Source organism: Muscardinus avellanarius, assembly GCF_963383645.1.
Source record: "Muscardinus avellanarius genome assembly, chromosome: 14".
Lineage (NCBI taxonomy): Eukaryota > Metazoa > Chordata > Mammalia > Rodentia > Gliridae > Muscardinus > Muscardinus avellanarius.
Window position 1 is genome coordinate 35,142,798 of NC_137800.1, and position 12,106 is coordinate 35,154,903.

At 42.1% G+C, this 12,106-nt stretch overlaps 1 protein-coding gene across 1 annotated transcript in view; it reads right to left on the bottom strand.

Annotated features, from left to right (window-relative positions):
• The window catches only part of ENPP6 (ectonucleotide pyrophosphatase/phosphodiesterase 6), a gene marked incomplete at both ends in the record, with an annotated part of 111,292 nt that overhangs the window by 57,061 nt on the left and 42,125 nt on the right, over window positions 1-12,106 (bottom strand). Inside the window, one exon of the mRNA XM_080710127.1 lies at window positions 9,023-9,202. Within this exon, the coding sequence (XP_080566253.1) occupies window positions 9,023-9,202 (180 nt within the window). The remainder of the gene's footprint in view (window positions 1-9,022; window positions 9,203-12,106) is intronic.

Here is a 12,106-nt window from a genome sequence, read left to right on the forward strand (position 1 = left end):
GTGGGGCCCCAGCAGGGCCAGGCCCTCTCCAGACCTGGCCAGTACTCAGGTGCCATTGCGGGGTAATTTGCATGGGATTTGGAGCCAGACAGGCACAGGTGGCCACCCGGCTCAACTGCTTCTTAGCTGTGTGATCCCTGAACTTCAACTTCCCGGGCCACGCAGAGCTGGGGAGGGAGTGGGGAAGGTAGTGGGGAGGTCCTTCTGGAGCACCCCAGGTTGCCTGAAGGTCAAAACCTGGTGCCTGTTCTCAGACAGAAAGCAAAGGGAGGAGGCAGCCTTGCCTCACTGAGCTCCGAGCCCCCTACTCAGCCCCTGCTCTGGGTCAGATGGAGGTCTTGATGGGAATGAACCTTGACCCCGCACAAGCTCAGGAGCTGGGAGGACACCTGGAACTTCAAGAGTAGCACAGGGAGAGGCCGCCGGAACCGTGGCTAGCACTTGGTCTTGCGGCACAAAAATTTCTCCCTCAAAGCTTCTACCCAAAGGCTACACTTTCCAAGTTAGTTGTTGCTTTAAATTAGTGAGGCTTGAAAGACTGTTGGATGGAATATGTAAGGCCTGAGATATCGTATCCATAGCCCTGGCTGAAGCCTCTCCATCAGCTCAGGTGAAGGCAGAGGGCGCTGGAGAAGCGGAGGCATGGCTGTGTAAGGGTGGGCAGGTGGGGCTCAAGGAGCTTTGGGGCTTAGGAGGGCAGACTCGAGGAACAGCCAGAGGAGGGAGGGTGAGTTCCCAAGGGCAAGCCGCAGCACTCACAAGCTGTCCTAGTAATAGCAGCAGCAGCAGCAGCCTGGAAACACTGCTCCCTTCTGATTCGCATCACCCAGCGCCTGGTTTCCATCATGACTGACAACTTGCGTTCTTCTTGTTTCAGCAATCCCTCATTGCCTCCCTTTGCCTTGCTGTTCCCTCCCTCCTCATCTTCTTTTCTTTCTTCCCTTCCTTTCTATCCTCTTCCCTTTTTTTCTCTTTAACATTGAGTCAAATGATATATTCTGTTTTCCATTCCTGATTAGGCATGCATTCAATGGAGTTTAGAAATAAAGGTGATCACAACAAACCAGCAGAAATATGCCAAAGCCCCAAGGTTGGCTTGCACAGCCCATGTCATGCTTGCTGTGACATTATTTCCCACACACCTGGCTGTGTTATTAGGCTCTAGGCTTTTTGGAAACAGTGCTATGGCAATCCAGGCCATGTCCCATGTCTCTAGAACACAGGCTGCATGAGAAAATTGTCATGGAATAAACACATCAATGGATGGCACAACCAGCTGGTTTTCAGATTTATTTTTTGGGGAAACTCTTTTGCCACTGGATTTCCTGATCATCCTCCGCCTATCCAACACAAGAGCCCCAAGGCATGATGGGAAGCGCAGGGCAGTTGAATGTGACTTGAGAACCTCCTGTAGCTATTCTCCAGTGCATGGCAGGAGGGCGTTACACATTCGAGACCCGGGGAAACCGAGGGACTCGCCCAGGAATATATGAAGTCATGTGCAGTTGAGTTAAAATAAATTGATGACAAAGCAATTTGCTTGAAAAGAATTCAAAGCACTAATTTGATCAAACCTGCTTAGTTTCTTTACTCATAGTCATCCCTTGGTATCTGTAAGAGATTGGGTTCCAGACTACCAAGGATATCAAAACATGTGCTTAAGTCCCTTATATAAAATGGGGTAGTATTTTCATATAACCTATATGCATCCTCCTGTATTTTTAGATCATCTCTAGATTACTTATAATACCTAATGCAATGTAAATATACATGTTCCTAGAGGTTGACTAATGATGTCTAAAAATGCCTAGAATGTTTAGAAATTAGTTGAAACTATCTGAATTGTTTTTCTTGCTATAAAATTCATGAACCCTTGCTAGCAAAACAAATAAACCAAATCAGAAAAAATACAGTAAAAAAATTCATGGAACTTTATAATTCTACCCAGTGGCAACTATCATTTTATTATCTCAATATATATTCTTCCACCTCTTCTGCTATACTACATATTACTAGTTTCTATTTAAAAATAGAATAATCTTCTTTATAGTGTTTGGCAATTTATCATAATATATTTGACTATATCATAATACATTTCAGTAAACCCCTATGGCACCCAAGGCCACAAATTTATCACCAAATCTGTTTCCTCTTCAACAGACACACAGATTGCCCAGCCTCCCTTGCAATTAGATGTGGCCATGTGATAGTTTTCTAGCCAATGGAACAAGAGCAGAAATAACGTGCATCACCTCTAGCTCACAAAACTTTCACATGTGATCCTGCATGTCCTTCTTTTTTTCATTCGACCTTAAAAGCTACATATTAGCCAAGTGTGGTGGTGCATGCTTGTAATCCCAGTGCTTGGGGGAGACTGAGACAGGATCACACAGGTTCAAAGCCAGCCTCAGCTACTTAGTGAGGCTCTCAGCAACTTAGTGAGACCCTGTTTCCAAATAAAGTATAAAATAGGTCTGGGAGTGTAGCCTGGAGGTAGAAAAGCCCCTGGGTTCCACCCTCACCACAATTAAAAAAAAAAAAAAGCTATGTACTGATGACACTGGAGCTACAAGATGAACTGAGCCTGGGTGTCTGTCTCATTATTTAAAGAAGAGTCCACTATTGATCAGAAACTTTTTGTGGGTAAAAAAATAAATTTTTCATTTGGATTAAGCCGCTAAGATTTGGGGGCTTGTTTCCATAGTTGGTACTTTCTTATAATATACAATGTCTTTTGAACATAAATATCTTTACATAACCTATAAGATACTGAAAATCTGGCTCGGAGTCCCTGCCTGTCCTCTGCCTCTTTTTGTCTCCTCCACATCACACTCATACTGCCTTCTTTTAGTTTCTGGAAACTTCCATGCTTCTCATCTTTCTAGGACTTTGACACACACTGTCCCTTTAATCTGAAAGCTCCTTCCAGCCAACACTCCCATTCCTCCGCCCTCCCCACACTCTCAAATGTTAACTCACCGCATTTTCCAGGGAAATCATTGACAGTCCTCTCGGAGGCAACCATATTCTTCCCTAGATGGTGTCATAAGGCAATCTACTTTTCATTCTTATTCTTTCCATAATTGTGCTTTCTCATTTATTTGGGTAAGTATTTGATTATTATCTGTCTCCTTCACCGGATGGAAAGTTCTCAGGGAGAGAGATGCAGGGTGAGGGCAGCCTGTATCTGCTTTAGCTCATGGTCATCTTCTGAGAGTCCATTCCACGACCTCAAGTCACACCCTTTAAAGAGGTTTTGAGAAGAAATGGATTTGCCATGATTTGTGAAGAACAAGTTCATCCCTGGATTTCTTTTTAAGACTCTCCAATCAACATAATGGATGCTGCTTAAGACTATGGGTTCTTTTGGCCAGCATACCATCTTGCAAAAGGAGACTGGATGTGGTTGGACAGCTGTGAAAACTTTCGGGTGCTGGAGTTGCTTCTGCAGCCGGCAATCCAGGGAAGCAACACCTCCTCAATTTCTTTGCCGCAGAAATGGTTGACGCCTAGAAATCCTGCAAAACTGCCGAATGTTTTTGGAGGGTTTTTTTTTTTTTTGAGACAATCTCACACTCGAAATGTAAATTCATAATCTTTTCTCTTGCTGATACAGACAGACAACATCATGATGTGGAGCTCACTGAAGTTTCAGCAAAAGAAAGGATGTAACATGATGTCAGCCCAGATAGTCTTAGAGGATCTTGACCCACCAGACAACATGAATTACAGGAGCTTGGGTTTCATTTGATACTTTCATGAATTTTTAACACATTTACATCATTTAAGAATAAAATCAATCAGACATCATAGGTATATATATGTTACTGCATAAGAATAACTTGGCACTCTTAATCATTGCAGTCTTGCATTATGTGAGTGTAAAATGGTAAGTATAGTATATGTAGGTGTATTTTCTGGAAAGAAGGTTTCTAGCTTTTCTTTTTGAGATTCTGGGGATTGAAACCAGGGCCTTACACATGTCAAGCAAGGATTCTACCACTGAGCTATATCCCCAGCCCTGGGATCTTTAGTTTTTGATCAGTTCCCTAAAGAGGTTTGTGATATGAAAGTGTTAGAACCAGCCAACTATGTAAAAAGGTCTCTTTCAGTTGATACATAAATTTCAAAGTCTAATTTCAAACTAGTGGCATAACTGGGAAATTTAGTGACTATCCAGATATTTTTAATTCACAATGTCAAATGTCTGCTTGAAAAAAATTTCCATTTTTATCTAGATGTCTGGTGTTATGCATGTACAGGCAAAAAAGACACAAGGCTGAGTGATATCTTTGTGTGATGTACATCGGGGTACTAATTTTCCAGTGCCTGATGATATGCATCTAAAGTCAGCCTGATGGAAGAGTGTTAAGGACTCACTATGGCAAAAAAGTGGAAGAAGCTGTAGATGATCCAAAATTCCTTTTGATTATTTTAATACTTTTATTAGGTACATTAAAATTAAATATCATCTTGGGTCTAGAATGATAGAAACATGCATGCACACAACTCCTGGAACACTTCTGTCTGGGTTCTGCCCCTCTCTCCCATACAGATTTTTGACATTGGAATTGATAATTTTGTATAAACACATAGCATTAGCGCAACTGTTATATTCTTTATGTCTCCACCCCCCTCTTCTCTTCCCTTAAACCCCCTCTATCACTCCATTCCAGTCTCTGCTTTTTTTACTGAATGTTACCTTTATTTCCAAATTTCTCTCTAGCTTCCACATATGAAAAAACATACAACTATTCATCTTTTGAGGCTGGTTCATCTCACTTAGCATAACATTCTCAAGTTCTGTCCATTTTCCTACAAATGGCATGATCTTGTTCTTCTTTATGGCTAAGTAAAATCCATTGTGTGTATATATTATAGTTCTGTGACCCATTCATTTGCTAATAGACCCGTAGGCTGGTTCCATATTTGGCTATTGTAAATTGTGCTGCTATGAACATGGTATGTAAGTTCTGCCATAATATTCTGATTTCAATTCCTTGGGGAATGATCCATAATTCTTGATCATAGCTAATATTTAACTCTTATTTTTTTCAAATAAACACACATTGATTATACAAACAAAACTTGACAGGAACTGAGTTGAAAAACCTGTTAACTGTCCACCAAACCTACCTCTGGAAAGTGACAAGACAGGTGGTAAAGAGTGTTTCTCTAGATAGAATGTATCAAGAGGCCAGGAGAAGGACCCAGACCCAACACCCAACATCATCCTGAGGGACAGGAGTGGTAGTACCCAGCCTTCCTGTCTGTAGAGAGTTGACACAGCAAAAATATATGGTGAAAGATATAGAAGTGGACTGACAAAGAGTTTTAGCCACAAACTCTTAAAAAGGTGGCTGCTTTTTATTTCTTTTGGGGGTACTTTAGGAGGGCTGCAAGAACAAACAGAAAGTGCTGCCATCTTATAAGATAGCACTGATGATCCAAGGAGCTCAAACTCTTTCCCTTAATATCTTATCATCCATTCCAATTCCCTGATTTCTCCTTCTTCTACAAGTGGCCTTATCAGCTTTGGGTTGCTGTCCAATACGGAGGAAATACTGGAATCTCTTCTTTTTGTCTCTTGATAAAATTTCTTTGACATCAAACTAGGGGCATAGGGAGTAGGAACACAGAGAGTGAATGAAGGGCACACTTAGCTCTTACCCATCTCAGAATCCTAGTGGGTTCTGGTGATGCTGTTCCTGGCTGATTTAGGGCCTGGGATCATTTCCCAAGGCACAGTTCTCCCTGGGAAGCTGAGTGGTACTGTTGGGTGGGGGACTAATTGCGTAGGGTGTCAACAATATAAATGTTTCAAGATTTAGTGTGGGGTAAGCTGGACTCTTCACTACTGATCAGTTTTTCAGTCTGCTGCTTCATCTACCTGACAGGAAGACTTGAACTGCTGCCATTTCTAAATTGCACTTCTAAATATTGACTTAATGGTGAGGCTCAGTGTCAAAACACAGCCCACTGGAGCAAGGAAGATTTCCCAGACCTCATCAAGAGGTCTGTGAACTGTCCTATGGGGAATGGAGAAGGAGGAGGAGGATTGAAGAAGAAAAATAGTATCAAGTCCTGTTTAAAAGAAACGCCACTGCACTTCACTTAATCTTGCAGAGACAAATTAACACACATCAGGCTATTGGCTAAGGCTGGAGGGGAACAAGGAAGAGGGAGAAAGGACAGCAGTGACCATAAACCCTCAGCCATTGACCAGTAGGCACAGAGAGCACCAGGGTAGTGTTGCCTGGGCTAGGAGCAGAGGGTGCCTTTACTTGAGTATCTAGAGACTTGTCTAATTTTGAAAGACTAGACAGCATCTAAAAAAATTTTTTTTAAAAGCTTTTCATCCAATTTCTATTGAGACCTCTACACAGCCACATCTTTAGCTAATCTTCATTTAGGTCACTGAGGAAATTCTAGGAGGCTATCGTTTCAGCTTCTTTCCTCTGATTGTTAACACTATAACTGATCTTAAGGCGTTTTTGTCACATCACATTAGCTGTTGAACTGTGAATCAAAGGAAGTGGTTGGCCCCTTCCTGCCCTTAAGGAGCTGTTTTGGAGAAGCAATGAGATATTTTACATGCAAATTGGCTTTGCGATTTATTAGATACTTGGTGATGCATACATTCAGATTCTCCAATATGAGAGAAAATAGAATGCTCTGTGATACTGCAGAGAGAAGTTTGGAATATGGCAGCTACCACCTCTTAGGGATTCCCCCATCTTGCCATAGCTTTAGCATGCATGGCCATGCCAAAGGCCACCCACAGTGGGTCATACGTGGACGACACATGTGGAGTGTGTGGTAGGTTCTGGAGGAGGTGCTCTTCAGAACATAAAGAACTTAAGCTCCAAGATGAAGTCAAATTAAACACATATCATGGAAGGTGATCCTTATGGTATTGTGAAAATATTCACCTAGATGGTCCTTAGAATTATCTAAGGTGATCCTAAGGTGATATATCTGGTTTATTCTCTTTCCTATGCATGTGACCTTTCATAACTGTTAATTTTGTTTCTGAGAATAATGTCAAAGTGCAGCAAAGTCTTTGGGTTTTAGACCTCATCACAACGGTCTTAACCATGAACTTGGTTCCTCCAGTTAAGTCTTATTAGACTGGCTCATTTACTGATTTGCTTCTTTAATCTAACTTCCAACTTCATGAAAAAGTGAATTTTACATTAGAAAAAAAATGAATCATCCCAACCCTTTCCCTTGCTCAAAAGCTCCTCATGTCAGTGTAGGTGATTGCTATGATGGACAGAATCCCAGGTGTTTTCAGAATCCCAGGTGTTCCCCCGGCAACTTTTTCTGCTGGCAGAACAAGCCTGTGTCTGTTTGTTCTTCTGCTCAGTGTTGACTTAACACATCCTGCTCTGGCCCTCATGAGTCGCCTCTGCACGCCTGTCACTGATCTGTAGCATCTTTGATGGCTCCCACCACATTCTGGGTGGGGGCTGCTTTCTGTAGTCTCCATCTGTCTGTGTTCGATGCTCCACTGAGAGCTGGCATATCCTTGAGTGCCCTGAGCAGTTCCCCCCATGGCCACCTCCAGACAGCATCCTCCAAACACCTGCTAAGGGCCCACACCCTCAGTGTGGGCCATCTGTGACTCAGCCTTCACTTACTCACTCTCCTCCCCACTCTTCCCTATCCCTGCCTGCCGCCCTCCCCCATAACCATCACACTTCCACAGCTCTCCAGCTGCTGCTGCCCCCTACCCAAGCTAGTGAGATCTCTCTGCTCCTTCTCCCCATCCCATCCCATCCAAGGCTGCTATTCATTTGCCCCTTCATTGCTTCCAGGTTTCCCCTGATAGATTCATCCATAATGGCAATCATCAGTACAACAGCTTTAAGAATTAGCCATGGAGCCAGTACTTGGGAGGCTGAGACAGGCGCATAACAGGTTTGTAGAGAGGTCCTCAGCAGCTTAGCAAGACCCTGTTTCAAAATAAAAAAGGGCTGGAGTTGTAGCTCAGAGGTAGAATGCTTCTGGGGTCCATCTCAGTAACACACACACACACACACACACACACACACACGTGCGCGCGCGCACACACACACACACACACACACACACACACACACACGAATTAGCCATGTGCCTGTAAAAGCCTACCACCCATTGAAAGAGTCAACGTCATAGCAATGGAAGGCAATGGAAAGTTAATGATTTTGTTAGCGCTGATGCTTTTCATCCTTAGTGCAAGATATTCAACTGCCAGGATGAGAGTATCCCAAGGACTTCTGACAGCCAAGGCAGCTTGCATGACTACTTACTACATTATGGTAAGCAAAACAATTTAATTTCTTAATGATCTGGGATGTTCAGGAAGAGTCTTAGCACAAAGGAACTTTGTACTACCAAAAAGTTGTGAGTGCTTTGAATTATCTTTTCCATATTATAGGGGACCTGAAAAATCTATAGAAATGGCACACAAAATTATTTTGTTAAAGTTAATGAGCATACTACAATTGACCTCTCTTACATATCCCAAAATTGCAAGTGAAAAATAAACATGATAGCCAGGCGTGGTGGCGCACACTTATAATCCCAGCATTTGGGAGGCTGAGACAAGAGAATTGCAGTTCGAGGAATCGCACCTCAGCTACTTAGTGAGGCCCTTTGCAAGTCAGTGAGATCCTGTTTCAAAATAAATAATAAAAAATAGGCTTGGGGGTGTACCTCAGAGGTAGAATGCTCCCTGGGTTCCATCCCCAGTATCATAAATAAATAAGTAAATAAATAAATACATAAATGTATGTGATACATTTCAACAGTATTACTAAACCAAGGAATCAGGAAATGGCATTATGTCTGATCTAATGTTAGAGAGTTCAAAATAAAAAATCTTCAAATGTGCCCATATGACATATTTTTAAGTAAAAATACCATTTCAAACCAAAGCTTGATCTCCAAATAGGAGCTCTGTGTTGATTTCCCTCAGACTCCATAGTGTTTGAGTTTTGGAAGACTAGAGGGGCCTGGAAGTCAACACACTTACCTGGCCAGTAGTACATGTAGACCTTCCTTTTGGCTTTGGTCAGAGTGACCCACAGAGGTTCTGACCCATTCCACCAGATAGGCATCAGGCTGTCTTTGTTAACACCGATGTCAAATGACTTGTTGGTTTTGGGATCCCACATGTAGTTCCCAGTCATCTGATGGACCTCGCAGTGGCGGCCTGCATGAACAAGAAAGCAAAGCTGTCAATCCGTTGTTTGGGTTCTTTTTATTTTCAATCTTTGTTTTCTGATTATGAAAGCTATCCATTCTCACTAAAGAAGTATAGAACAGCATTTATTTCCTGTTGGTTGTTCTAACTATAGATACGTCTTTCTTAGATTGTACCATAAAAGCCAACAATCCAGTGAGATGCTTGCTAGTTGACTGAGGGTGGAGTCACCTTGCGTGAAGCCAGCCTGTCAAATATGAGGTGTTTTAAATTACTCCAAGGACAATGTGTGCAGAATCCAGCCTTCAGCTCATTGCTTGAGGTCTAAATATGAATCAGCATGGACACCGTGGGTTCCCATGAGACTCGGGTTAGCTCCTCACCCCAGAACTTGCTCTGTACCCCTTCCTGACCCTTCTCCCTCAAGAACAGACATCTAGCTGTTCCAGAGGGATTCTCTCTTTACTTGGCTAGAAGAGGTTATATCTTCCATTCGGAACAACAGCACAACCACGACATTTGGAACACAATAGAGAAAAATGAATTCAACTTTAAAAAACAAACCAAGAAAACAACCTTTCAAATGGAAAGTGTTGTGTGGAAATGAGGGTTGGCTCTGTTGGACACAGCTCTGTCCCAGAAGAGAAGGTAGAAGGGAAAGACGCAAGCGCTTGGACTCTTTTGAAACATTAGGCTTAAATTATTTATTTTGGAGCAATCTGTTACATCTTTAAAGTAAAAATAACACAAACATTGGCAAGTGCATCAAAAATTGCTTCAATTTTAGTGAGCGTCACTTGGCACCAGGATGGAGCATGCTCACCAGCTCCCTAACTATGCTCAATCAAAGTGGCTCCTTCCTGCTCGTTTGCTGTTGTTGTTCCTTCTTGTCCCACCACCCCCATTTCATTTTTAAGCAACAACAAAGAGAAACCATAAAATACAAATTTTGAAGGTTTGGGCACTAGAAATAACATAAGGGAAAAAAATTTATTTCATCATAAAAAGCAAGGCATTCCACAAACCATGCTTTGAATTTAAGGCCCAAAGATCTAAACACAATGGTTTTTACCCAAAACTTTAGGGTTAGTTTGAACTTGACTAAAGCTTTAGCATGTGGATGAATAAAACTTTAAAATAAAATTAAAACATGAAGCAATATCTCTAATGGTTAAAGAACTTCAACTCACATTTATTACATGCTCTTATACCTATAGCCCTATATATTGTTATAGGTATGGAGATTCAAATCTGAATAAACGGTCCCCATTTCCAAGTGACCTGTAGTTTATTACTCAACACAGGGTCTTCTGCAAATAAGAGGCAGCCGCCCTGGGGCTGAAGCTAGGAAGGGGACTAAATTGAAGCCTTAATTTAAGAATCACGACCATCTTCACCCACATTGCTGAGGATAACTCCTAGTATGTTTTAACTAACTCATAAATTAGTTATGGGGCATGTGCTTCTTATTGGTTCAATCCTATTATCATTTTTACTTTATAGAGGCTTAATAATATTAATGGAGCCCCTGTTATGAACAGAAATTCTTATATATTTCCTTTATCTAAAATAATGCATTCAGAACCAGGCACAGTGACACACGCCCGTAATCCCAGTAACGTGGGAGGCTGAAGCAGGAAGATTGCAGGTTCAAGGATAGCCTCAGCAACTTAACAAGATAAATAAAAAGTAAAAATGACTGTCTCAAAATCAAAAGTAAAGTAGGACTAGGGGTATAGCTCAGAGGTAGAATGCCCCTGGGTTCAATTCTAATACCACACAAAAATATAATGCATTCATATCAAAAACATCTATTATACTAATGATGCTTATTTATCCTTTCCCAAAGCAAGATAATCATAATATCCTTTGGAAAATATCCCCTTCAGTCTTTTCCTGTAGGTGCTCTCTACCACTCTCCTCTCTCCCACCACAAGTTCAAGGAAGGTACCTCACCTGGAGCTGGTGTGAAGAGAAGCTAGGAAGCCTGAAAAACCGGAAGCATGTATGAAAAGCATTGTTGAGGTCAGTGACCAGAAAAGGGCCTCTGCATGCATCACCAGGAAAGAACCAGACGGCTAGGAAAACAATAGGAAGAGCTATCCAGTGGGAGGGGTGTGGCATCTCTGCTTTCAAGTTTGAACTGTTTGAACCATTTTAGAAGAAATAGATGAAATTCAAATATGAGAGGGGGGCTCATGTGATGTGGTTTTCATATGGTGCTGCATTCAAAGGAGTACAAAGCAACCAAAAATAATTACCCAAGTACTTACATATCCCTCAAACCCCACCATATAATTGGCTACATTTTCCCTCTTCAACACTCATACTTGACACTCTGAACTCCAAAATACCCACACTCTCTCACTCTCTTTGCTCTCTAGGTAAAAGCAATGAGTCTCCTTTGCATTATAGGGCTGTTGTATAAATGGACTGTATAAACATGTAAATGGGTGTGTGTGCGAGAGACAGAGATAAATGGAGAACGTTGTCCTGGAGAATTTCTGTAGGTGGAGCTCTTTCCACCAGAGAGCCACCTCAGAAAGTTGGTTTCTTTTGGTGGATTGGCCTTGAGTTTAAAGAAGAGGGTGTATTCTTCAAAGGCTGAATCACAGCTGTCATGCCAGTCCCTAGGGGCATCCCTTTGTTCTGGGAGGACTCGGGCTCCTCATCCCATCTGCCCCAGTCTGAACTGACCTTCCTGCCATCAATCTAGTAAGGCTGAATATGCAAGATGCTTCTCTCTCTCTCTCTCTCTCTCTCTCTCTCTCTCTCTCTCTCTCTCTCTCTCTCTCTCTCTCTGTAAAAGTGGAACAGAACAATGTACCGGCTTCTGCAGCCCACAAGCATTCATCTCCATATTCCTGCCTGACCCATAGCTATTTTTATACGTTTGAAGCTCTTCTTGATTTT